Raw genomic sequence first — 27,005 nt, forward strand, 5'->3', positions numbered from 1 at the left:
TTCTCTTGGTAGCCACATTTTTCTTTTTAGGAACATCTGCCACGCGGGGTGTTTTCTGTAAGATTGCAACGCCACGTCGTCGCCTGACGTGTGGGCCCAAAGCCTAGGTGGCAGCCACGTCATGCGGGCGGAGCTGTGCATACATGTGAGCGACCTGGGATGAACCACTTACCAAACAATGATGACATAAACGTGCATTTTCAAAAATTAGAAACCTACTTGACACCTTCACGAAAGAATAGGGACTTCGGGTGCATTTTACTCAACTTGAATCCCTAGACGGGACCATATAGTGTGAAATATCAAGCGCAGGCCGGTCCCTTCAATTATTTACCAATTATAGGGTGAAATGTATGTAAATGTGAATGATGATGCGCGTGGAACAAGTTCATAAACATGTCCCAACCCCCATTTTAAAATAGATTATGTACTAAACACATGCTGTCAACTTTCTCAAGTATTAGCAATGACGTCATAAAAACTATCCTTCAAATTTGCAAAAAATTGACCAACAATCGGAGATGTATGGATCATGGACAGGAAATTGACAAATTATCGAGGCCATGCTCAATGCTTGCATTCCAAATCGATATCATGATTAATGCAAAAATTCATTGCAATTTGTGGGGGCTATCAAGGGTTTCAAGTGGTTGGTGTTTAATCTTTGACATGGGAAGGCTAACCTCTTGTTGTGTTGTGTGGTTGGAGATTATTTTTCTGTATGGATGGATGAACATTATACAATTTTGATCTCACGTTACTGAGTTACTGGAGAGCAGGAGTTAAGCAAATTCCCAACAGAACAGAACAGCATAAGGGAGTGGCTAAATGCTAAGTAGATAGTACTAAAATAATATTTATATGGGAGCGCTAATCCCAGTTGCTTACCTGCCTCCAGTAGCTTAACTGCCACAGATCTCAGTCATCTCTCACTTGCTCGATCCTTGTCTCTTTCCCCTTGATCAATCAATACTAACGTCAGATTCATTCATCTACGTGTAGTACTGTCGTCCTTAATGATTTAAAATAATTCTTTGGGAGATATGTTGTTTTCCTGCCAATAACATTGGATTGAGATGTTACACGGACTCGGATGTTAGCTGGGCACATGGAGACAGACTGGTACTAGCGTACTTATACGTAACGACATGGACACGATCTATATCATTTGCAAAAGTTATGCAGCTGGATAGAAGATAAGTCAGACAAAATTACCAAGATCCAATAAGCAGTATGATGATGTGGTTGAATTTGATCAAGTCACTTCAATCTTCAACCAAACACTTCAATATTACTAGACCAATCTTCTTAACCAATTTTTTTATAACACCAATTAATTGACCTCCAAGTAGAAAAATTCACCTCAAGCTAGAAAATGGATGCCATAAAAGATGCAAAGGTAAAGATAAACAAAACAATGTATTGATACTGAGAAAATGTGATCTGGCTACGATAGCATGAAACCGACTGATGCTAATGAGCTACCACATGAAACTAAGCACCGCTAGTGAGCTAGTACTACATGAGAATAGGGCTTTCTGACCAACCAACCATGCACGGATGGCACCATCTATCATCTGTGCATTATTATTTGTTCCGTAGAGCAGTGAAGTGGAATACATGCATGTTAGGTGTGAGGCATCTTCAGGGGGGAGCTAGCAGCTTGCCTGCATGACTCCATATTCTCAAAACAAAACCCCAATCAAAATGCTGGACCATCTATCAAAGGGATGGAAACCCAACAAATGGGAGAAAGGGAAACATGCATAAGAGAGAGATCATCTGATCCATCTGCGCTAACCTCCTCTGGAATTGGGCTCAGGGTCTGTACTTTCCAGAGGAAAACAAGAACGGGGCCAATAATTGGGATTTCTTGTTTGGAAGAATGGCTGCTGATGTATATGCCTGATCAAGAATTCAAGATGATAAGCATCTGACAGGCTTGCGTTGCACGCACTGACCTGCTCTGCAAAATGGTGATGCTGCACAGCAGCAGATCTGGTGCAATAACTTCATGAGATGCGAGTAAAGGGATATGCAGGTGATCACATGTATGTGCATTATTCTGATGATCTGATCTCCCAAGAGTCAAGACTATTAGATGTAAATGCATGCATCCCTTCCATGCTCACCAAGGACCACAGCTCCACAGATCCAGCCAACTGCTCCCCCAGGGGGGGCTCCATCAACAAGCCCTTGCACTTTGATCAGTCTAATTTTTTGGTCTTGTGAAAATTGAGCAAAGAACAATTCATTTCAAACCTACCCTGGGAAACATAAATAAGTGACAGATTCTTAACTGCCCATACCCTGATGCTACCAGCTAGAGGTCCTGAGATTTGGTCCTACATGATGCTGCCCAAGAGCACCAGTTGCAATGTCAACTCTGGTTACAAAGGTGTTTCAGTAAAAAGCAACCGAAGATCATACAAAGGTGCCCAAAGGGTTTTCTCAACTCCCAAATCCGGTATGGTATACAGATTCAGATGCTATCACAATGTTTTCTTAAGTTACGACAACAGATGCTGCAACGTTTAAGTTCCAGCTTGTTCATGGAATAGTCGAGGATGCCACTATCCACATCTGGTCAAACCAGCAGCATGGCAAAGCATTACATACATGGCATGTTCTCCTGCTCAATTCACTGGAATCTCTTCTGAAGACATTTTCACCCTGTGTATCATGTTTCGGCAAAGCAAGATCATGTTTCCTCATCACTGTCATTTCCGAAGACTGATGGAACTTTTGAAGCAATCTTTGGTTTCTTGCTGATGTGGCCAACAGGAGCCTATTCATGCATAGAAAGGAGTGCTCAATTTAGCAGATAGATTGAGATTAAGAACTAGTGAGTAAACAGTGCTCTCGTAATTAACCATTCCGCGCTAGCATGACACCACATACAGTGAGTTTAATGGAAGACAAGTGGAGGACATAATTGGCATGCAGAAAGGAGACATGAATAGTCACAATTTATTTTATCAATACAAAATGCATTATTTAAAGGATAGAAAATTTACATGTGGGAGTAAACTATGCATGTGCAAATTTTCATAAAAGAGTGAGTTCATTGTGGAGTGCACAACGAAGACACACATAAGGCGCTAAAGAATCAACTTTTCGCACAATGATTTTGTGTTTTTTTTTCTTGCCCGGCACATGAAAACACATACTTTTTGCTTGAAAATTTGTACGTGCACATATTATTTCAATATGTGCGCGTGGTACTTTTTTTGAAACAGGAGCAGATGTGCTTGAACTCAGTTTAGAGTTATCGAAATACAAGCAGAATACCCTTTGCTTCCATTGAGTCATCAGTTGAACAAAACAGTGGTGTTGATGTAACAAACCTTCGAAGGGGCCATTTTGGAAAAGCCAAACTTCAAGGTCCGACGCTGATCCTGATTGCCTGGAGTAGGCAAATTCTTAGTCATAACTTGCTCTCCTGAGATCTCTGGCTGTTCTTGCTTCTGTTGCTGCTGCTTTCTGTGAGCATCTGCACTGAAGTTCCATTAAGGAAATTACAAGTTCAATAAACATTCGCTGCATTTCTCAGGGAAATTTAGCACAATATTGTGTTCTTATTAAATAAAGTATGGAATGGATACAGTTGGGCAAATTTTGCCAGTTCTTTCTCTTCTCGCTGTTGCTCACGTTTCTGCCTGTCATCGCGGTTGCCGTTGCTGCTGCTTTGCATTTCTCTCATTTCCTTAAATCTCTGCACAACCAGAATGAGCAATTCTTATATACAATAGTACGGAAAAAGGATACAAAGGGGTTTCAACAACAGCACATATGCACATAAGGCACGAAAAGCAAAGCAATTACAAAACATAAAAAAAAAAATTGGACGAAGAGAAACTGAATACAGAGTTTAGAAAAAAGTGTTACCTTCCGATGATTATGGTCATATGAGCTCAAATGACTCTCAAATTCATGTGCCAGCTTGTATTGCTTATTACAGAGGTTGCAAAAGAACACTTTCTGTATCTCCTTAACCTCACTGCGGATTTTCTGCTCACGTTCTGCTGTGACCTGGATTGTCATGATTTGCACGGAGCAGGAAAAAGAAACCACCAAATAAAAAGTGCACATAATTCTTAAAGTTTGTGAGGGTTGATGCTAGGAACTCCATATGCAAATGGCACAACAGCTTCGCTGCTATGTAGTGCCCATAACTAGATATTGGCTTTTCACATGTGAAACACCAACCCAGAAGAATGTCGAAAGAAAATACAGAAATTATCACTCAGTGTATGATTGCACACCTCACGCTTCTTTATATGCTCTTCAGTCTCCTCAAGTTCAATATTTAATCTCTTTCTTTGCACATTCTCCTCGGATGTGAAGAAGTCATCTTGCTCCTGCTTCCCCACACCTAATTTTGCGTCCCTGATGCCAGCTTTTATTGGCTCTAGTATACCTGCATCAAAATAAACAACTAAGTTGCTAAAGGTGAAGGTGTGCAGGAACTAGAAGGAAATGCTAAATCTTGAACCATCTTTGGTAGATGAATGGGATAGAAAGAATTCGATGAAACTAAACAAGAAGTGCAGCACAAATAAAATAAGGCATTAAATTTCAGTCACATGGAGTATCAGATATGCTCTGGTTACCTGAGTTAACAATCAAGCTACTGCGAAAAGTCCAGAGTGGAGTTGGATGGTGTTAAGACTCAACAAAATGTCACATTCTTTACAGCATTAAACGAGTGAGATATTAAAATCTAAACGAAGCTTCTTGATTTACATAAATCTTGTAGATCTCAGGTCATCCCATATGCATCAAAGAAACTTAACAGTCACCTACAATAGGCTTCTGCAAAGACCTTTTGTGGTAACTACATAGTTGCAAACTTCTTTCAATTTGTCAGCAGCAGAACAATTCAGTTGAAGAAGACGTCAAAGAGGGCAAGAAGTCAACTTGTATGGCATCAATCTCGGACTACTGTATCTACAGATGACAGCCCCCTATTCAAAACCGAAAACTCATAACTTGCATAAATTTGTCCCTAGACAAGTTTAAAATCAATCACAATCACAACTACGGAAAAATTAACATGGTGTTCACTGGTAAGTCAACTAACTAAACCAACAGAGACAACATTATGCTGCAGACCTGTTGCTGTGGGTCTGTGGCATCAACAACACGCTCTGCCAATCAGAACCAATTTACTGATTCCATTCATCAAGCTATATTGATTAACTTGTGAATTTCGGATATTATGACAAAGCAAATTAAAACAATGATTATCGACGAGGAGGTGTAGTGTACAAGGGAGTTAATGAAACCTTGCTCGTTCTTGCCGAGACCCTTGCCCTTCCACCCCATCTTCTGCAGCAGCCTGAAGCCGAGGTTGGAGGAGCTGAGCTGCGTGTCGACGGACGCCTGCTCCAGCCCCTCCGTGTCCAGGTTCTCCGTCGGCCGGTGGCTCATCGGCAGCCGGAACTCCTCCAGATCGTACTCGTCGTCTTCACCCTCCGCCTCCTTCCCTGGGGGGTCCTTGCTGTGCTGATCGCGCTTCTCCTGAGCACCATTTGCAGCAGAAGCACCACAAATCAGATGGATCTGGAGCAGGAATCGGACAGAGCAAGCAACTAGGTCGTACTCACCATGGTCGAAGCGCGAGACGAGGAAGGCAGAGGGGAAGTACAGCGAAGCCTAGGGTTTCGCCGGAGCCGGAGCCGGAGCCGACGCCGATGACGCGAGGAAGCGGAGATTAGATTTGGATTCTCCGTCTCTCCTCTTCCTTTCTACAAAGAATCCGTGATGGGCTAAGCCCGGCCCATAATCATTTCAGTACTAGCGGGCCTTTCCCGGCCCAGCCTTGTAATTGAAACCGGATCCGAGCTCAATAACCCGGCCCGTCTCTTAAACCCTTCGATCTCCTTCTGCTTCTCTCCGCCCCCTCGCAGACTCGACTCCAATGGCGGCGCCGCCGCAGAGGCCGACGCCGGTGATACCACGGGAGGCGTGGGAGGGCTGCAGTGTCCTCCTCGACATTAACGATGGCGACCGGCTTGCCTTTTTCCGCCTCAATCCTGGCGCGTCCGTACCCACCCTTCGTTAGCTCGTTTGCTCCAAAACCCTAGCGCTTGCTCACGGTTTATGTTTTGTGGTGGCGCAGGACGGTGAAGATAGGGAACACTAGCTACTCGCTGCAGCCGCTGGTGGGCCGCCCCTTCGGCTCCCTCTTCCGCGTTGGACCCTCCGGCCTTGTCCCCTGCGCGGCTGAAGCACCACCTCAAGGTAATGATGGTTTTTCCCCCAATTTATCTACTCATTTAATTTTTTATATTATTTTGCTGTTAGTAACAATGTCTGGCATTGATATAGCACAAGTTGTTGCTGATGGCCAAGTGCAGGATGAAACTAGGGACAATAGGTCTCTGGTTGATAATAATACTGCTCAGAATTTATCGAGCGAAGATATAGAGGCAATGAAGAGGTGAGGACTCAACCGTCTTTTGATTGTCCTGTTGATTGGGCTTTTTTTTTTCTTATTTGCTGTTTACAAGATTTCACGTAATATTATTGAAATTTTGAATAGGGATGGTGCGAGTGGTGACGCTATTGTGGAAGCTTTGATAGCAAACAGCTCCACATTTGGAAACAAAACTGTGTTTTCACAAGTTAGTGCATAGTATAATTTATTGTCTACTTGACACTTAACTGTTATGGAGGACATTGAGCACTGATTTAGTTCAAATTTTTTTTCTACAGGAGAAATACAAACTTAAAAAACAAAAAAAATATGCACCTAAAGTGCTTTTGCGGCGCCCCTCTACCCGGAGGTATCTTATGTCACTTTACTTGCAGCATGAAAATATGATATATCTGTTCAAAGCCAATTCTATCAAAAAATTTGTACTGTATATTTATCATCTGCACAATCACATATATTGCCATGATATTTTGATTGCCTCCTCAATTTCTAGTCCAAAGTAGCGAACCAATCTCTCTAAATCATCTTAACTGCAGATTGTTCTAGACTCGAGTATTGATGTAGTAGGATAAGGATAACTAGGAAAAAGTCCTTACCTTGTAGAGTTCAAACTTAGTACAAAATGGGCGACACTTTTTATGGATCGGAGGGAGTATATAACTTTGTTACAACATTGATGGAAATACATGTAGTATGGGTTCTTGTTCTCTATTTCCACATCACTAAGATCTCTCTAAGGTGGCACGCTAGCCTGTTGTGGGCTTGTGACTAAAGTAACCTAGCCTTGGGTCAAGCCGAGTTCTACCAGATAGTGTGTTACTGTGTAGGAACATAACGACTATAGATTCTATCAATAATCTACATATTGAAACGATAGATAAAATGGGTAGACAAGTGAAACATTATAATGAAATATTTCTAAAGTTGTAACCTCTGGCTTTTGAAGCCCACTACTGTCATTTTGAATATTCTCCTCTTGTCCATTACATTAGAAGTCACTGCATAGGGTGTTTGGAACATGAAATGACTACTAAAGTCACAGTTGAAGTTAACCATTTATGTTGGTGGTGGCAGGGGTTTTGATTTTCCTCTGAATAGAACATTCCATTTTTTTTTCAGATTTTGGTTTGAGAGCTTACCCAGTATGCTGAATTTAACTTGTCTGGAAAGTTACATATTTTTGGAATAACTATTTTGTAACTCGTATTTGTAAAGCGTATGATGCCTGAAAAAATAATTGCCAAATGCTTATGGAGCTCACTAAACTTAGCCTGTATCATCTGAAAAATGTGCAAAATTATTTAACATTGTTTTCCTTTCTATGCTGCAGCATTTGTGAGACATACTTCAAGAAATACCCAGCTCGAATAGGGTAATTATTTTTCTTTTGTTACCGACGAACACCAATTAGTTCCCTGTCATCATACTTTTTGGTCTCTTGTTGTTGCCTAAAAACAATCCAAGTGCATAGCTATAGACTTTACTCATTTTATGTTGTGTGTTCTGTGGTCCCAGGTTTATGCGAGTTGATGCACTATCTCTCTTGTTGTCTATGGCAAATGTCGGTGCATATTCAGATGTGCTTGTGGTCGATATTGTTGGAGGCTTAGTTGTTGGAGCTGTAGCTGAACGCTTAGGAGGTAAAGGATGCCTCACTTTTGTGCATATTCATATTTAGTGTTATGCAGTTGCTACATATAAGTTTTTTACTCGGTGTGTGTAATAACAAAATGCTGTGGCATGTAATATATAGTTCTCACAATTCATAGTGGGTGTTTCCATGAAACTGCAATGTACATTCACATTTTTGTGTTTGTGTGTAAATGTGCGAACTAGAACACATTTTTGTGTTTTTTGGCATCACCACTATAATGTGTATGTTAGTTCTAATCATTGCTTATTGTCTCTGTTATCAATTATAGGCACAGGATATGTTTGCAACACTTATCTTGGATCAGCACCCAGCAACATAGACATTATAAGAATGTATAATTTGAGCAGCGACATGAACAGCAGGTACATTAATTTTTAGCGCTGTATGACTTCTTGTTTAAGAAATTAGGTCAAATCTTTGGAATACAAGCAAGAGTATAAATTCATATCTTAATGCAAAACACTACATTTGACATTTAAACTGGCTATAAAGACACTAACCAAACTGTAGAAACTGTAAAATAGGATCTTCGACTAGCTGACTACTTACACTCTTGAACTGATTGAACTGTTAAAAAAAGTTTATTCAGAATTCCAAAAACAATGCAATACATTATCATTAACGTCATGTATTCTCTGAATTGTAATTTGAGCATCTGTCATTTATTACTTTCATCGCCTTCATGGCTTCATGCCATCTAATTAATGCAAGATATATCTCGTACTAAATTGAAGTCATAGTGATCTATAGGAAGCAGTTGAATATTAAATTAAGTGGAAACATATTCCAATGTAGTATATAATATATGTTATTCTCTAGAACTTTTGAGTTTACCGTGTAAGGCAAAATTATCATACAAATTCCATTCAGAATATTTCAGGCATCACTTAGCGACGTCTGCTCCTTGCAAAATTCTGGCACTGTTCTCAATGGTAATATTCAAGGTGAGGTTGTTGAACCTAGTGCTGTATCAGATGAGAGTCCTCAGTCATCTCTGGCACTACCAGTTGACGCAGCAGTATCAGACGGGAATGCACAGTCAACTGGAGTACAGCCAATTAAGATAGAGGTCCCTGAGCCCTCAATGGATGAGAATCTTAATCAAGATGATAATTCTTTGTCGGGTAAGCTATTGATCAAGCTAATATGAAAAAATTCACTTAATAATACAATGCTTGATCTCTTGATGCTATTTGAATTTCTTAGATTGCAAAGGCAATGATGACACTTCAATAGCTTCAAAACCAGTTAAAGCAGGAAGAGCACCTTCACCAGAGAAGATGAAATATTGGGAAGAACATGGGTTTAGCAGGTAATGTAAGATATAGAAGAAAATTACAGTAAGCAACTAATTGTTCTCGTTGAAATACTGGTTTCTTGTTAATGCAGTTTGATCGTCGCGGCTCCAGGTCATGAGGTGGAAAGTTTGGTTGCTGATCTGCTTCCACTATTGTCTTATTCAGCTCCATTTGCTATCTACCACCAACATCTTCAGGTAAATCTTTCTTTACACACAGAAGCATGTCAGTTCGTACTAAATGTTTTTTGGTTAGGGCATTTGTGCAGAGAGATTAACTGTCTAGATTACTCTCTCTCTCATCAAAGATTATAAATTTTTCTTTACACTGACACAAGCATGCGAGTTCCTACTAAACGCTCTTTGGTTCGGGCGTTTGTACCAAGACCTTAACTGTCTTCTGTCTAGATTAAAGTTTCTGCAACTATAATCCTGTGTCTTGCCCGAAATTTGGTATATTGACTTCACATTTGTTTCAGCTTCACTTCTGTTTGCTCCTCTGTAAATTGTGCATGTTGCTGTTACTTATCTACACTTCTATTTGCATGCAGCCTCTTGCGATATGTATGCACAGCTTGCAAGTATCAAAAAGTGCTATCGGGTTACAGATTACTGAGCCCTGGCTTCGTGAATTCCAGGTTAGTACGTTAACAACGAGGAAGTTACGCGGGAAATAATTTGACTTGAGTTTTCTTCTTACCTGTGTTTATAAGCATGCGACTAAAGACTAATTTTCGATCCCTGCTAATTAATATGTCATGCCACTGAGTGCAACTATTAATCAAATATTTAAACGTACATATGGATGTATATCTGAAGTCTAAATTACAAAAATGGGGCTGTTTATAATGCAGCTTTCGTTGCCATTTTACTAAATACTAATGACTGCTGAGACTTACTGGGTGTGCTGAAAATGCTTGTTATTACTAACTGTATGGATAAGTTTAGGGACTGATTTTATCAAATGCTGTTTACATAGACAAGAGAAGTTGGCTATCAGCTGTGCTATTAACCTTGACATGCAGCAAAGAATCATTATTTGATGGTTACTTTTGCTTGTAAAAACATTATAAAATTTCCCTATGAGTGTTTAGATTTGCAACAGGTAAGAAGAAAGAATGCGCTGTAATTTCTTTTTATCTCCCTTGTCTTTATACAGGTCCTTCCATCGCGCACTCACCCACACATGCAAATGAGTGGGTTCGGTGGTTACATTTTGAGCGGCATCCGGATACAAAAGCCAGATCCATGTAACATGGAATAAGCAAGGGATCGCTCAACAAAGCATGCTCTTGTCCAATGGGGAAAATCAGAGCTCGCGATTCTACACGGTAGCTCAAGAAGATGGACACGATTTTGTAGTCCAGAGAAGCCAACTGGCATCATGAGTCTAGTTTATGTGATCACGGAGAATATCAAGTGGGAAAACCAAATGAGCGTTGCTACTTGGTAGTCTTCTTTTGTTACTTGGTAGTTGCATAGATAAACTTTGTAACTTGTACCATGTTCTGCTGTAATTCTTAGTCCACAGACTTAACGTGCACGCCTCGAGATATTTGATGCAAGCAATTGTAGATTCTTTATTGGGATATTGCTATGGCTGTCTATAATGTGGTTTGCTTGCTGCATATGTTTCGAGTAACTTGTGTTGTTCATTGTAAGATGATCCTCTGCATGGATCATCTTACAATGTGCCTCCTATGCGAGGAGTCTCCTTGTCATTCGCAAACTGAGGTAACATAAGGAGATGCCAAAGTCGCCGATCTTGGAAATATTGCCATCATCCAACAAGATATTGTTCGGCTTTGTATCCATGTGAATGATGGGTAGTCCACACCGCTTGTGTAGATAGACAAGGCCTTGGGCAATCCCTTAAACGCTTTGGAAGCGCATTGGCCAATCTCTCTCGACTAGAAAATGCCAAGAAAATGGTTTGTGCATTGTTAATTGTTTCAATTTGGTAACGAGAAAAATGTATATAGAAAAATGGAGTGAATAGATTTTGGCCAGAACATAATTAATTCATACACGTGAAGTGTCACTCTTTTCATAGTGCAACAGCAACATCCAGCAAGTTTCACTATATTTACATGCTGAAGCATTGTTGTCAAACGAAACTTCATTTTCACATTCTTTTTAGCTAGGTTACTTGAGTTTTTGGTACGCCCTCTATTATCGAGGTGTATTTACGATGTGCAACTCAATCACGCGAAAAAGTGGTTTAGCTGGCTGCCCTTAGCCGAGTTTTGATACAACACTGGTCATCACAGGGCAGCGGGGTGCTCTCCATTCAAAGCAGTGTATGATTATGATGCCTTATATGGCATATATAATGCCAGATTTGCCCATCAGGGGTAACACATGCTACAGGAGCAACAACAACACTCGGTGTTTCTGAAGAATCATCTCTTTTTTTTTGAAAAGGGGAGAGAAATCCCCAGCCTCTGCATCTCTGCATCAATAGATGCATACAACCATTATTTGAAGAATCATCTTGACCGTGCTCATCTACGGATGAAGAACATGGCAGACCGCGATCGTAATGACAGTTCTTTTCACGCGGGACAGCAAGTGCTACTGAAGCTACAACCGTATATTCAGTCTTCGGTTGTCAGCAGACCATGTCCCAAACTGTCATACAATTACTATGGACCATTCAACATTGAAGCAAGAGTTGGGTCAGTTGCATATCGTGTGACACTTCCTCCTTCTGCCATGGTGCACCCAGTGTATTACAATCAACCAACCCTTACAGAGCCATTTCTAAAGTAAAAAAAAATTACACACAAGTTCTTGTAGGTAAACGTTGTTGTCTTCCTCCTGCACTTGCCGGTGACGTGCCGTGAGGGAAACTCGATGTTGCCTCTGAACCTCAGAACCACGTCGGTGCCAGGAAGCCGTTGTTGACGTAGCAGCCGGGAAGTCGCCGGTCGGAGCCAGAAGACGGGGGCAACAGTGATCTGAGAAATAGACAACCGTCCCCGAGAAGAAAACGACGAAGAGGGTTGGATGACCATCCCAAATCCGGCTAGACATATCCGAGAAGACCTGGCCACCCTAACTCCATGACGAGATCGAAGCTGGCCGAATTTCATCGATCGGAAAAGGAACCAATAAATCGATACGCGTAGACGAACTGCAAAACACAAACACATAACCAGATCCACCACTACAGAAGAGTAGCGACCAACTGTCCTGCACTCATCAACGCCACCGGCAGGATCGCCGTCAACGAGGTGGACGAGGAATCGGGAAAACCTTATTCTTGACCGGCACAGTACCGCCATCACCACCATAACTCGGCTGTCGATTGACCAAATCCTAATTTTTGTGAAGCTACTAAATCACCAAACGTAGGACAAGTAGGGACGTCCTTCCCAGCCGGCCGGCCGGAGACGAGATTGTTGGGGAGCGGCCGCTGGATAGCGGCTAGGGCACAGCCCTTTTTTCTATCGGGAGATAACAAGGTGTCAGCATCGTCCTCTACATGGAAAGATTATGATGCGCTGAAGACGACGTTTCTGGATGCACCAGCATAGGCCAGCTGGTTCTGAAGGAGGAGGCAATGTCACAACTGCAGATCCTCCTACAGGGTAACACCAGGAGTTTGTCGACGTGTGCTTGTTTGTTGCTGGGCCTGTTCAGTCCTTTTATCTCCTGAGTTGTAACTTAAGTCCAGTGGGCTTCGTGGGCCGGTGAAACGGTGAGACTGCTTGTACAAGTAGTGTCTTCCTCGTAGGGCATCGACGAAATGAAATGAGAAAAGGATTTGCCTGAACTTATCTCCTCTGTGTTTCTTCTTCCCCGGCCACAGCCACACCGGGACAAGCTAGGGTATAACATGGTAGCATCAGAATTGCCAACTTAATTTTTCAATAAATTTTTTGCAAAAACGAGGTGATTTCAACACATTAAGATTGAATAAAATTAGGCATGAGCAGCAAGTGAGCAACATTACTGCAGAGCTGACAGAAAAAAAAATCGTCTACAAAACACATCACTGGAGCAAAGCATCAGCTTCGCCCACGAGGCCATCATTAAGACGCCGAAAGCTGCCCACGGCCAGATACATTGGCCTGCAAACGCATCACAATCAAGGGAAGGGAGGCCTTGGGGGCCGAATTCTTGGACCCAGCTGCTGATAACGATACGAACAGGCCGGACAGCAGCACGCACGTAGGATTAGATTCCATCTCAAGGGAAAACGATAAGAAATAATACTACAACAGCCCGCGAATGGCGCCAGGTGCCTTCAGTGTGGTCTCTCTCACAGACTCACACGCCCGTCGATCGGCCCCATGCTAGCTTAATGTACATCCATCCCAATATGCTATACTGAGCAGAGTATAAAGTAAAGCCTTTGGGTGGATGCTACTACTGAGCAGAGAGTATAGCCAAGTGTTTTGTGCTGCTAGCTAGAAGAAGAAAACCATCTCTGCCTAGAAACAAACACAAGAACAGCAACCAGAGAGAGTGAGAGAGGCCTCTGTTCCAATGGATTCTGACCTGGACTTGAGCTTCGATTTCTCTTGGCAGACGCCTCTCTTCTTCGACCTCGACCTCGGCGTCGTCGACAGGTGAGCCAGCAGCAATACTAATTAGCATCATCTACTACACATCCCCTGCTCTGTTTCTTCTTACTAATTGTGAGCCAGAAACATAAACATGATTTGCTTTTGCTTCTGCAGCATCTACATGCCGGCGGCGGTGGAGGACATGCCATTGCCGGCGGAGGACTCGCTTTCCGGCCTCTACTCCTGCTACGACGACTCCAGCTCGCCGGACGGCGCCTGCAACTCCAGCTTGACGACGACGAAGACGACGGCCACGGAGGGCAGGGTGAGCAAGAACGTGATCCTGGAGAGGGACCGCCGGAGGAGGCTCAACGAGAAGCTCTACACCCTCCGCGGTGTCGTCCCAAACATCACCAAGGTACGAAATCAGCCTCTGGAGCACAATTAATGAATTAATCGACATGGATCAACTTAATCTGATGAGCAATTTTGGGTGGGGTTTGATTTACTGTAGATGGACAAGGCGTCGGTGATCCAGGACGCCATTTCGTACATCGAGGAGCTGCAGGAGCAGGAGCGGCGGCTGCTGGCAGAGATCTCCGGCCTCCAAGTCGAACCCGCGGCGGCCATCAAGGCGGAGAGCAGCTTCGTGTCGACCGGCGAGGTGGTCGAGGAGGAGGAGGAGGAAGACTCGCCGGCGAGACAGAGGAGGAGGAAGATGAGGAGGACAGGCTCTGCCTCACCCATCAACGATGATGCCTCCTTCTGTTTCTGTTCCCCTGCCACGCGTCCGGTGGAGATCCTCGAGGTAATTGATTAATCATTGGCCTACTACTACTATTGGTTTGCCGACCGTGCTGACTAGGCATGGCCCATGCAGCTGCCAGCTGTAAAGGAAATGTGTGGCCACCTTGCAAAACACTTTACAAGTTCGATAATTAAGTTTGAAGTTTGCAGAGATTACAAGAATCATAGTGCTCCCTCTGACTCAAATTAACTGACGTCACGTCATTTAATTCGGGACGGAGGGAGTAGTAGTATTGCATAGTCTAGGACACCTCATGGGTACATTATCTTTAGAGGTATATTTTCTTAATAGATAGGAGTAGTACCAATATACAGATCCATTCGATTCATATTAATTGTCTCAAATTTGTTCAAATATCGATGTAGGTATACTTAAAAACGTCTAGATACATGTAATATTTCGACAATTAATATGGATCGGAGAGAGTAATAAAGAACTCAAATGGTGGTGGCGATCCTTTACTTTTGTAAGTAAATCAATTAACGGTGGCGCGTGTCACTTAAATCCACCTATTGATCACACAAACTAAGATGTTTGTGGGTATGGGTTATTTGATCTGAGATAATAAAATGCTATTTTAAATTTTATATTTTATTTTTAATCCCTTTGTGACCGATGGTTGATGCGCTAGTTTTTTCTAGGTCACTGACATGCTCAGTCGTCACCCTCAAGAGTGATGTTACATGGTTTTCAAGTTAGGTGCAAGATCAACTAATGTCGATATATCACAATATCATGTCCAAGACATTAACTTAAATGTTTTTTAGACCTCATTTGCTAGGTAAATAAAAATTCTGAGCACGAAGAGCAAATAAAATCACCGGGGCCGCCCTTAAAAAGCTCCCGAAGCAATAATACAGTTTCCTTTCCAATGCAAAAGCTTTCTAAAACGAGTAAACATGTTTAAATTACATTTGAAATGTGGTTTTTGTGCAGCTCCAGATAACAGAGGTAGGGGAGAAGATGGCGGTGGTGAGCCTGAGGCACGGCAAGAAGCGGCGGGGCGACTTAACAAAGGTGTGCAAAGCGCTCGAGTCCCTGCACCGCCTCCACGTCATCACGGCATGCATCACCACCATCTCCGGCAACATCGTCCACACCATGTTCGTGGAGGTAAATCACTTAATTAATAATAAATCTAGCGACCATCCTATGTCTTATACTCACTCCGTTCTAAAATAACTAACCTGAAATTGTATAAGAATTTATACAAATCTAAGTCACTTATTTTCGGACCGGGAGAGTACCTACTTTTTTTCCCTCAGGGATAATAAACTAATAATCTGAAAAAAAAAACAAATCCAAAAGGACAAAGAAAAAGAAATGCACCCATCTCTTTCTCCCGGTTCCTCTCTCTCGTTCGGGACGCCGACGTCACCCTGATGATGTTATGTGGAGATGTCACGTGGGTGACATCACAGGCGAGGTTTTGGATTACTAAAAAAAAAGCGTGTGCCGACTTCGTGGACGAGCCGGGAAGGGAGATCAGATGACCCCTTTTTTTGAGTGGATACTGGAAGTGAAATTGACTGCAGATCACTATCTCGGTCGTCTTGGCCTGCCTGTTCCGTTTGCGGCCGTGTTGGGCTTTTGGTCCTTCTTGGACGAATCCACTGACCAATCGATAGTGATCTGTAGTGTTGCTTCTGTAGAGCTTGGCACACGTGTTACTTCAAGATCATTCTTTTCTGAGGTCAACTTGTGCACTCGAAGCACCTGAAAATTTTGAGGCCTGAAAAATGGCATGCGTGTAATAACACGAATCCCCTCGAATTAGCATGGCCCTATTTCTTTTAGGACTAAATAAAAGTAGGCATGCGTGTAATTACACCATTTGTTTTATACTGATAGTAGACGCGGTTATTTCATTTAGTGATAGTTTTTTAATCTTGATTTCCAGGCAGAAGGAATGAGTGGTTCTCAGGTGATCAAGGAAATGGTACAGGCTGCACTAGGTCAGTTCGGTACATACGAAGAGAGGTCACTGGAATACATGAGCTACCAGTGAAGATTAAGCGTTGTTTCGGTCAAAAAAAAGGAAAAAGATTAAGCGTTGTGAAGTAAACGATGCATGGGCTATTTACACTCCTAGTAGTATATCCCGACTCTCCATGTTTCATCATTTTCACATTGCTTCAAGGTGTGTGCCGGCCGTACACTGTAACGCTATTGCTGTAGTCTCCGTGCACTGTTGCAATAAAAAGAAACAGTTTTGTTGTTCCTAAGACGGTTGAGGAGTTAACAATCTTCTCATCCAATCACTGAGATTCGTGCAAGGATAATGTAAAGTCGAAGAACCATTTTATTTCACATGCGGATGTGTGTGGTGGATGCCTTCAAGGCGTGTGCTGCCGTACACCGTAACGTGTTGTTGCGATACAGAAAAGAAAGCAAATAACATCGACTCATGCACGTAATTTTAGTGATTGATCGGTAGTATATTTTAGGTGTTACGTTTCATGAACACATGGTTTTGTAACCTCATTGAGAACATTTTTTGTGTGTGTTGTGTAAAATATGTTACCCTCCCCCTCCTTCCTTACCCGCCTACTCATCTGCTCCGTCAGACAGTCACCGCTTTACCGTTGCTTATAAGTATTTCCATCGCCAATTCAGCTGACGGAAAGTGGAGTTGCGAGATGATGATGACTAAAGGTATACGCACGCTTTACGCGCCGTCATAATATGTAAAACTTTAACAGGGAGGCAGTAAAAGATTCTCTCACCAAAAAATCTTCATTATTACCTACTCAATAGTAAGGATGAAACATACTTCCTCCGTCTCAAAATAAATGACATGAATTTATATAAAAATCTATACAATTTCACGTCACTTGTTTTGAGACGGAGATTTGAGACGGAGAGTGCATAGTACTGCTCCAGGCACACGATACGATTTAGATTAGATTCCGTTCTCCTTTATTGGAATATAAAGCATTCTCATTTCCTCTTCGTCAACCACCTGGCAATGCCTAGGCAAGCACCAAATCCAGCAAGCCCATTTGGCTTGCACTAGTGTTTTAGCACCACATCCAGCAAGATGCATCAGCCAAAAGTAACACCTTGCGCTTGGATATTATTGGTTCCTTAGAGGAACTGGGTAATCCACAATGCATTATTTCAGCATCTTTGACTAGTCAGGTCACCCAGTTTTCTATTTTTCTGATGATAAGAATCCAATTCTTTCTTGCCTTTTGTTTTAACTTTTACAAATGCGATCTCAACTTTAGTGTCTCTGTTTTAGAGGCCCTTTGGCGATTAAAAGCACCTTGGAACCACTAATATTACGATGAACTACAAGTATCTTCATCATCTTCAGTATTTTCCAGAACATGTGCGAGGGAATTGGCTTGTGACTTCTTAAACTTGGATATGAAGTCTGTTGCTTCTGATATGAGAGCGTCCTTCACAGCCTTCAGACCACCGCCGGCTTGCTGCTCCGAAACAGGCCTCTCAGGACCAGTTGCTTTCTTGCCAGCAGCCTTTTTACGAGGCTTTTTCGTGCCTTCTCTCCGTGACAGCTGATCGATGTACTTCTCATGTAAAGCAGCATTCTTTACAGGCTTCAGAACTGCTGGGCTTGGTTCATCTTGCTTAGTTTTCAACCTTGACAATGGTCTCTTTCGTGCTTTATAACTCATGCTATCCTTGTGCAGGGAACAGGAGTTTAAATAATTGTCAGGGGTCCCAGGACAATCCTCAAGCGGGATGTTCAATTGCAATGCAGAAGGTGATGTTTCAAATACTGAGAAGTGATCAACCTCTTGAGCTTGGTCAATGAGGGAATGCTTCTTCAGCAAATGCCTCACTGTCTTCTGTGCTGCTAGGCTCTTCTGTCTGGCGGTCCTTTGTCTTCCGACTAGAGGTTCCAAGAGATTCGGAAATTTTGTGTCGGACAATGTGAAATGTCCTAGAGGAGAAAACTGTACTTTACTTGTTCGAGGACGAGGAGCAATTGGAGTGGGCGTTGAAAGGTCAGCATGAACCCTGTTGAAACACTCTTCAGCAGATTTCCCTGGCACCTGAAAGGATCAATAATTGCTGAGCGAACAAATGATAAAAGGAAGAAGTCACTAACAAATGATAAAGGGAGAAGGCACCTATAAAAATGTTGAGTAATCTTTAGGACATACACGTATTTCAGATATGTACACAATAGATTGTCAAAGCAGTGCGATATGTTATGAATACATGTTACATTACACGTGGTAAAGAATCACTAGAAAAGGCTGAAATCAACTAGTAATTTATAGGGCATATCACTGGTGTATTCAGCTAAATACAAAATAGATTGTCAAAGTAGTGTGACATGTTACCCAAGTTACATGACATGTGGTAAAGCATCACTAGAAATGGCTGACATCAACTCCAGTTGAGAGACAACATTAACATATCTGAACTAAAATACTAGCAATCGTAATATGAAGGTATTTATTTGCATAAATAGTGTAAATGGCAACATTAACAGTATTATGATAGCCATGTTTTTCATATCCATGTTGGCGTCAATGTGTGATCAGAAGAACAAGAAAATCTAACTAGCATCACTGTTTTTTACAACTTAGGCCATGTGTTACTGCCACTTTCCTGCATCTACAAATTACGTGACCATTGCCACATTTCTGTACCTAGTTATTTCACAGAAATTTCTCATTTTTGGAAAGGAAATTACTACCTCTCATGTCCATATTCTTTAAATTTTGTTTAATAAAATAAAGAGCTAAATACACCACTAGTCCATAAACTCGCAACAAATTACTCCCTCCGGTCCATATTAGCTGTCTCAAATTTGCCCAAATATGGATGTATCTATTCCTAAAAAGAGTCTAGATAAATGTAATATTTCAACATTTAATATGGATCGGAGGGAGTAACATTTTGGTCCACAAACTCACAAAACGCACGCTGTACTCTCTAAACTCATCTCAGCGCTACACTTCAATCCAAAAATGATTTAGGGAAATAAAATAGCCACGTGGCTGCCACATTGGACAAAGGTTGGACCATGGGAAAACTTTCAAGTGTTCTTTTTTACAAAGTTGCCTCAACAGCCTTGGTGGCAACAAGATTCTGGAGGAAGGGAGGACTGTGTTCCTCGTCTACCTTCCGTACCTCAGCGTCGAACTCCTTTTTGGGCCTTGCAGCCCTCCTTGCGGAAGCCCCACATAATCCTGCATGGTCCAGCATCATTCTGAAACCAGCATGCTGCTCTCTTGCTTCCAGTTTTGCTGCTTCAGTTTAACTTTCCACCATCTTTTGTTGTCTAGAATCCCCACGACACTACACGTCGCCTCAGCCTAGCTAGCTAGCTCTTGCTCCCAGTTTATTCAGCAGCACCGATTCTAATTGCAAACTCTGTTCCTAAGGACCATGCACATGCTCACCTTCAGGTCGATGATGGCATCAACTGGGGCAGGGCAGCTGGCTCAGGCAACTTCGCAAGAGACACCCATTTCTCTCTTCAAACCACGGTTCGACTTCGAACTTTGTCTGATGTGGCAGGCACGTGGTCAGTTTTACCCCTCATGGGGCATTTTGGACTAAACTGTAGCACTTAGACAAGTTTAGGGAGTTAAGTGTGTGTTTTGTGAGTTCATGGACTAAAGTATTAATTCGCTCTGAGTTTATGGACTAGTGGTGTATTTCACTATAAAACAAAAGACAGCCAGCATTTCACTATTTATGAACCGTTTTTTGGACTAAACTGTTCTTTTAAGCATGATTACTAATCCTCGTAACTTCTAGCAGTTCTCCACATTTTCAGGAAATGCTTTTTACTAGTTAGCTTAGACTACTTACGAGAAGCACATCAACAAAACATTGCAGTGGAATATGCAAAGGCCTAGCCCCGAGGCCAAGAATAACTCCTATCCAGTTATGGACAATTCTTGATAAAGAGAAAACCCATTTACGAGCACAACACTTTAATTGCAGCATCATCATTGTTTTATTGTTAATAATAATCAAGCCAAAATAACAATACATAACGATGCTTTCTTAAGGCAACTCATGCAAATAATAACTATCAGCAGCTTTTGCAACTACAGAGATATGATCAAACCACTAAAGAACCAAAATGGAAGGATTGGCAATACCATTTTGGAAACTTTCTTCCAGAAATGTGGTGATGGTCGAGCAGCGAAGTAAGCCTGGCGCAATGTTAAGTCCTGCTCTTCTGTCCAATGATCCGAAGCACAAAGCCGTTGCTCTGATCGTCTTTTAATACCACTTAACTCTTCATTGCATTCCTTGGTGTTCATCAGTGTATCATCACTAATTTTAGGCTGCATTATGGAAGAAGGATCATTTTCACTCTTTTTGTGAACGATGTTTCTGGGTTCAGCTATAGGTGCAATTGTTTCACAATCAGATTTGGGCTCTTGGCGACTTGGCTTCCTTGATGTCGGCTTTTTTGCAGTGCCTCTCTTCCTCTTTCTTGTCAGCTCCTCAAAATAACTGGGCTTGAGCTCTTGCATCTCACTCATACTGCAAGATGCATCTGCAGTCTTTCTCCTGGGAGGAACACCTTGGGGTTCTTGTAACAATGTCCGGGGCTCCTTGTGTGTTTTCATCCTAGCTGAAGCCTTTAATGCAGCAATTCTCTGGCTACTCCTTGTTGGATTCTCTAGTCTGTTGTCTTTGTTAACAATAGTTTGAGTCTTCCTGTTATGGGCAATATCCCGGGCATTTGGTGTGAACGGCAGCTGTTTCAGGTAACTTCCCTTTTCCATTAAGAGCTTGCTCGGACTCTTATCACCTCGATGAAACCGTGCAGATCTCCGAAGGGGCGTAATAGCTGGTTGCTTACCCCTGACTTTATGTTCCTGCAATAAAAGGTAAAACTTAAAACACTGTTTGCCACATGCTATGCAATTAAAATGTGCAATAAAAACATCAATTAGTAAACCATGGTATTAGTTAGCAAGTACCGACCCTGAATAGAATGATAGAATGAAGCGTTCCAATGAGCAAGCATATTGATACAATAATTGGACAGGCAAAAAGACAGATCCAATCAACTTGAAATGGACAGAAATCAATAAGATGAACTAACTATTAGTGGCATAGTATATACAGGTAAGAAACTAATCTTTTTTTGGACAAGTAGAACAGAACAAGATTTTATTTGGTAGACAACTAGACATGCCTTACTAGTCTATGTTACTATTCATAGTTGGTTCATTCTAAAAAAAAGAAAATTGGGTTTTGTCTAGCTCGCTATGAAAGACCTAAACAAGGTGACCAAATCCTGCCATCTCTTTCTCAGACAACTACAATGCACAGGGAGGAGGAAACCAAGTACATAAATATAATACTCCCTCCATTTCACAAAGAATGGCACGCACGCATTTCAAAATTTTGCTTTGACCAATAATTAGACTAATGATTTGAGGCTTATGTGTTACAAAAATTATATCATTAGATTCGTATTTTAAAAACCTTTCCAACGATATAAAATTTGTAACATATAATCTACATACAATTGATCTAATCGTTGGTCAAAGTTCGACCTCGAAAAGCGTGGGCGCCATTCTTTGTGAAATGGAGGGAGTATCATGTAACCCAAATCGAGCCCATATGTGCAACCAAGAAAAGGTGTACCCCCTACCTTGCTTGCCTCGTCGAGCACGATCGGATGCTCCAGTTCCCGTCCAGCAAACCGTGGCGACCGGCGTAGAGGAACCTATTTTGAACATTTCAATCTTGATGGCAGTGTGTTGCAAAAAGATAGGAAATAGCAAGAGTGCGTTTTTTTAATATGTAAGAATGCAAAAACATCCAGATGCAAACAGCCAGTCATTTAAGAGTAAGAGTAAGGAAAGAAATCATTGACATACACTTCAAATGTCATCTAGCCCTGCCCTGCCATGTACCATTTCTAGAAAAGCAGCATTTGTCTAAGAGCCTATGTTACCAATATGGCAATACAGACAAGTACGCGGGGGGGGGGGTGAGAGAGAGAGAGAATCAGCTATGGTATTTTGGTGATTTTTCCAATTCCAACACAGCTGAAAAGAATTAGGAATATATCATCAACTTTCTCTTTCGAAAAGAATAAGAAAGTTGATACGAATCCGATACGCGATATAGGATACATGATACCACAATACATCTTTTTTTTGTGTGTGTGTTATTAAATAATAAACAATACAGAAAGTCAACCTTCATTACTCTAAAAGCTGAAGCTCTGCTTGCCCTGGTTGACCTGAACAGAGAAGGGAGAAGAGAGGAAATCTGTATTCTGGAGAGCGGATTAGGGGAAAGAAGACTCGGTGTCTCAGAGATGGGAGAGGGGCACCGGCAGCAGCAGCAGACAGCAAGTGACGGGCAGCGGGCCGAAGTCTGGCTCCTCTTCCGACGTTGCCGGTGGATGAGTGTGGCGCCACCTGGGAGAACTCGTGTGATGCGAGAGGGAAGGGTAGGTCGTGCGATGCTAGAGGGGGAAGGTATAAATTTTTTTCAAATAAAAAAACATTCAATATGGGCAAAGTACATATTGGACAGTATCGGGACGTATCTCCATATCCGTGCTGTATCCGATATGGATATGCCGGCTCAGGGCCATATCCTTGCTTCGTAGCGTATCAGCATATGGTCTCAGATGCTAGCTACACCAGCTCCAAAGAAAGTTAGTAATGCTTGTAGAATCACAAAGGAAGCTTAGCAAACACATGGTGACAAGTATATTGCAGCAATATCAAATTAGTGATTTCTAGTCCATGACAGTAATAACTAATAATAAATTAATGACAATGCAAGAATAGGGAGGAATTTCTCAATGTTCTCTGAACAACACCGTGACACAGATGATTGAGCACCACAAATAAGGACACAGATGAATGCAGTATAGGATATATGTTCGAGCACAAGATTAGAGGTTAAAGATCTACGTTAAGCTGCCCACAACACCGCAAGTAATCACCTTCTCTTCGGAAGCACCTTCAGCAGTTGCCTCACCACTTCCTTCAGACATCCTCCTATTTCTCCTCCCTTTCTAAAAACGTCAAAGAAAAGGATAAGTATTTCAGATTGCACTGCCCATTGCTGTCAGAACAGGACTACAGAATAGCAAGCTTAGCATTCAGTAGAGTTTGTACCTTTACATCACTGAGAACATCTTTGGTAATGCAAGGGGATTCCAAAAACTCCAGCAATTTCATACAAACTTCCTCCTGGAAGTACAGCAAAACAAAACTGTTACTAAAAGATTCACTGCTAGATCATAACAGGGTTGGTTGATGGGCCTAAGAAAATCAACCTTCTTGGTAGTTGCTTTCACATGAACATCAAGTATTTCACAAAAATCTAGTAACTTCTCCTTGTTAATCTTGTCAAGCTTTTCTTTTATCATGATCCTTTGCTTATCCTAATGAAATTACAGAGACATGCATCAGAAAAATAAATAAATCATGTTTCACAAACGCAGAACCATCAAAAAGCTTACTTGATTGTCAGTCCAAACAAAACCAGAAAACTGGGTTATGTTCCTTTTTAAGTAATAGACCTGCAGAGGATCAACAAACAGTTAAGAAAACAAATTTAACAAGTCAAACTAGAGCTATACAATGGGGAAGCCAGGAGCCTTACATTTGATTTTGTCCCAAACATTATAGTATGAAGACTCTGAAGATTCTCATCTGCCTTTCTCTTTGATAGTTTGAAGGAAACTAAGGGACACATGAAGAACAAATGATTAATCCAAACTGTGAGCTAGGATGTAGTCAGTCCCAAAATGATATACTGAACAAAGAAGTATTAGTTACAATACAACATGGGAGTTGTTCATTTTGTCTTTTTAGTTATTCAACCTTATATTAAACATCACAGTAACAGTACTGATCATATTAACTGATAACTAGAGCAACATGAAGAACATAAAACAGTATGGTACTTACAAAAAAAAAGAACAGGTAACTGTGTTGAAAGAAATTACGTATAGCAAAAACTTTATTAATCTGCTTATAAGGTCCTTAATATAAACCAAGCTAAGCAAGGATAACTGTGTAAACAAATCCATGAGTTGGTTACAATATCATGAGCATACAGAATCTTCTCTATGACGACATGATTCCGTTGATAGGCATAGCATTCCATCTTACTAGTTCGTAAACAAACTTCGGTATGACTCCCATTGTATGGTATCCACACAACAAATGTAACCAATATCCTAAAGCCAACCATTATCATAGATGACATGTTCAAATTTGAAACTCTAACACACAGATAGTTATGATCAGGGGAACAGTACCACAGTTTTCATTGAATTCTTCAACGAATCTGGCTACCTACTGCTTAAGCATTGAATACCAGATATACTTGGGAAAACGAAAAAAAAGGCAAGTTTCACCAAGCTAGATACCCATAGCAACAAGTTACCACTGCTGCAGGCAAACAGAGACATCCCATACTAGGACTTGAACTCATGTGGACCGTGACCAGGACAGATGATGCCACAGGCAAACAAGGACATCTGCTGGACTACTAGCCAGTAAGAGCACTGAATTCTTTCTTTCTTTTTAAGTAAAAGCACAGAATTAATAATATATATTCGAGGGGCAACAAGCTACCATTGGGGATGTCCTTCAGCTTCGTTCCAGGGCCCTAAATCACAGGAAGCAGCAAAACACGAATCAGCGGATGAACAAACGAGCAAAGGTTAGACAGACGCGCGGAGAAAATGGGATGGAGGGGGGAGATTTGACCTGGAGAATTTCGGCTGGCTTGATGGACGGAGGTAGCTCCGTGTACCTCTCCACCGTCTTCCGCTCCCTGGACGGCCTCCCCGATGCGGGGGTCGCGGGCGCCGCCTTCTCCCCGGGTGCCCTTCTCCTCCGACTCCGCTTCTTCTGCGGCTGCGGTTCCTCGTCCCGCTCCTCCTCGGCCTTCGCTCCCGGCTTGTCGACTGGCTCGGCATCCATGGCTTCGGCGGCGGGCGGATCCTCGGGCGCGAGGAACGGAGGCTTGGCGACGGAGACCATGGGCGGGAAGACGACGGCGCCTCCTAAAATTCAGAAATCTGATTCCTTTGAGCGGAGGACTTGAGGTCTTTGACGAGAAAGAGCCTTTTATTTCGGAAAGAAAATCAGAAGCTTGACCAGTACAGGTGGCCATCGGCCGGACCGGCCCTGTTAAACGGGCCTAGCCCTGGCCCCTCAAGCCGGCTATATAGGGGCCGGGCCGGGCCCAAGACGCCTCCTGCCAGCCCAGGCACAGCTCGAAGCCTCCCCAGGCCGGTCCTGGCGAGGCCCCTCAAGCCAAAGGTACAGAAATAAATAGAAAATTGAATTTGGACCAAAACTGGTTGAGTTGACGAGCCAAAACTGGTGAGTGATGGGCCAACTGTAAAACTCAGTTGGTTGGCCACAACATGGGCTAAAAAAGAGATAATTGGGCCAGCTCGCAGGCTCGATGATGAGGCCCAGGCGCAACACCGCGATTTGACGTGCGGAGAACGGTACAGACGGTGGCGGGGCGGGGATGAGTCATCGTGCCGGAGACGGTGGAGGCAAACGTGTGCGGCCATGATCTTAGTGGCGGTAGTTTGGTCGTGCGGCTCCGCGGGTGCACGGGATTCGTGATTTGATGTCTGTATATCCGTCGAGGGAAAACCGAGCGGCCGACGGGACTCTCGGTGTACCAGGACATATGTACAAATTGTTCCACTCTGGAGGGCCTTTTGCGAAAATTTTCAGGGGTCCAATGGGACTCCATGTTGCTGTTAATTCAGACTAATTGCACTAAGATGCTCTCGCTTCTCAATTTCTAGAACTACTTTTCCCGTTTTGCAACTTCTTCAACTACAAATGCTCCCATCTCTCAACTTGTTGGACCACTGTTACAATTACCGTTCTCTATATATATGCACTGACACAAGGGGCACAAACACACATACTTTCTTCGTCTAACAAAAGATGTCTCAACTTTGACTCAATTTGAATGCATCGATACACTAAGTCATGTGTAAATACATCTAAATTTTGACCCTTCTGTTGGACGGAGGGAGTAGTTTAATAGAGGGCTAAATATAGATAAAGCCACAAAAAATTGCATCTTATCTAGTAGTATTAGTTTTCTTTTAGAAACATCTTGCTTTATTGATTCAATAAACAAATTACAAGCGATCAAAATTGAAACAGAAACCAACAACAAAAAACTAATGAAACTAAAAGTTACATCAAGATTCTTTGAAGTAAACAACTCTTGATCTGTCATCTGTATCTTGAAAACTCTCAATTTTTCCGGTGATGAAATTGCAAGACCAAAACTAAACAAGCTGGACTAACCATATA

The 27,005-nt window shown here is 42.2% G+C and overlaps 4 protein-coding genes across 4 annotated transcripts; 2 read left to right on the plus strand and 2 right to left on the minus strand.

Moving 5' to 3' along the window:
- Positions 1-2,235: 2,235 nt before the first annotated feature.
- On the minus strand, positions 2,236-5,769 carry LOC100842404 (G patch domain-containing protein 8). The gene is made up of 7 exons (XM_003580506.4): positions 5,610-5,769; positions 5,289-5,523; positions 4,266-4,420; positions 3,889-4,032; positions 3,606-3,715; positions 3,348-3,498; positions 2,236-2,788 (listed from the first exon to the last, which is right to left on the minus strand). Exons 1-7 carry the CDS (start codon positions 5,610-5,612, stop codon positions 2,702-2,704), a joined length of 885 nt encoding a protein of 294 aa, XP_003580554.1. The 5' UTR covers positions 5,613-5,769; the 3' UTR covers positions 2,236-2,701.
- Positions 5,770-5,879: 110 nt separating this feature from the next.
- On the plus strand, positions 5,880-11,021 carry LOC100844528 (tRNA (adenine(58)-N(1))-methyltransferase non-catalytic subunit trm6). Its single transcript, XM_003580513.4, has 13 exons — positions 5,880-6,045; positions 6,125-6,246; positions 6,334-6,445; positions 6,548-6,629; positions 6,721-6,791; positions 7,773-7,814; positions 7,958-8,082; positions 8,365-8,458; positions 8,967-9,220; positions 9,303-9,408; positions 9,486-9,591; positions 9,945-10,031; positions 10,553-11,021. Exons 1-13 carry the CDS (start codon positions 5,924-5,926, stop codon positions 10,655-10,657), a joined length of 1,428 nt encoding a protein of 475 aa, XP_003580561.1. The 5' UTR covers positions 5,880-5,923; the 3' UTR covers positions 10,658-11,021.
- Positions 11,022-13,633: 2,612 nt separating this feature from the next.
- LOC100821879 (transcription factor bHLH35) lies at positions 13,634-17,025 on the plus strand. Its single transcript, XM_003580524.4, has 5 exons — positions 13,634-13,970; positions 14,082-14,325; positions 14,422-14,715; positions 15,652-15,828; positions 16,616-17,025. Exons 1-5 carry the CDS (start codon positions 13,888-13,890, stop codon positions 16,721-16,723), a joined length of 906 nt encoding a protein of 301 aa, XP_003580572.1. The 5' UTR covers positions 13,634-13,887; the 3' UTR covers positions 16,724-17,025.
- A 412-nt stretch (positions 17,026-17,437) lies between these two features.
- Positions 17,438-25,770, minus strand: LOC100829258. The gene is made up of 10 exons (XM_003580927.4): positions 25,419-25,770; positions 25,284-25,317; positions 24,304-24,383; positions 24,161-24,220; positions 23,975-24,082; positions 23,814-23,888; positions 23,639-23,710; positions 22,325-22,399; positions 20,811-21,539; positions 17,438-18,737 (listed from the first exon to the last, which is right to left on the minus strand). The coding sequence occupies exons 1-10, from the start codon at positions 25,692-25,694 to the stop codon at positions 18,000-18,002; spliced, it is 2,247 nt and encodes a 748-aa protein (XP_003580975.1). The 5' UTR covers positions 25,695-25,770; the 3' UTR covers positions 17,438-17,999.
- Positions 25,771-27,005: the final 1,235 nt, after the last annotated feature.

This window comes from Brachypodium distachyon, chromosome 5, assembly GCF_000005505.3.
Source record: "Brachypodium distachyon strain Bd21 chromosome 5, Brachypodium_distachyon_v3.0, whole genome shotgun sequence".
NCBI classification, from domain to species: domain Eukaryota; kingdom Viridiplantae; phylum Streptophyta; class Magnoliopsida; order Poales; family Poaceae; genus Brachypodium; species Brachypodium distachyon.

Bases quoted from the DNA above. Each gene is read 5' to 3' on its own strand.
- LOC100842404 (XM_003580506.4), bottom strand. The intron at 4,421-5,288 runs GTTTCATTAACT...ATTTTGATGCAG, and splicing joins TCTCGGCAAGAACGAGCAAG to GTATACTAGAGCCAATAAAA. The intron at 4,033-4,265 runs GTGTGCAATCAT...ATGACAATCCAG, and splicing joins AGCATATAAAGAAGCGTGAG to GTCACAGCAGAACGTGAGCA.
- LOC100844528 (XM_003580513.4), top strand. From the start codon at position 5,924: ATGGCGGCGCCGCCGCAGAGGCCGACGCCGGTGATACCACGGGAGGCG. The intron at 7,815-7,957 runs GTAATTATTTTT...CTGTGGTCCCAG, and splicing joins AAATACCCAGCTCGAATAGG to GTTTATGCGAGTTGATGCAC. The intron at 9,592-9,944 runs GTAAATCTTTCT...ATTTGCATGCAG, and splicing joins TCTACCACCAACATCTTCAG to CCTCTTGCGATATGTATGCA.
- LOC100821879 (XM_003580524.4), top strand. From the start codon at position 13,888: ATGGATTCTGACCTGGACTTGAGCTTCGATTTCTCTTGGCAGACGCCT. The intron at 14,326-14,421 runs GTACGAAATCAG...GATTTACTGTAG, and splicing joins TCGTCCCAAACATCACCAAG to ATGGACAAGGCGTCGGTGAT. The intron at 14,716-15,651 runs GTAATTGATTAA...GTTTTTGTGCAG, and splicing joins GTCCGGTGGAGATCCTCGAG to CTCCAGATAACAGAGGTAGG.
- LOC100829258 (XM_003580927.4), bottom strand. From the start codon at position 25,694: ATGGTCTCCGTCGCCAAGCCTCCGTTCCTCGCGCCCGAGGATCCGCCC. The intron at 25,318-25,418 runs GTCAAATCTCCC...CCTGTGATTTAG, and splicing joins AGCCAGCCGAAATTCTCCAG to GGCCCTGGAACGAAGCTGAA. The intron at 18,738-20,810 runs GTATTGCCAATC...TGATCCTTTCAG, and splicing joins GGAAGAAAGTTTCCAAAATG to GTGCCAGGGAAATCTGCTGA.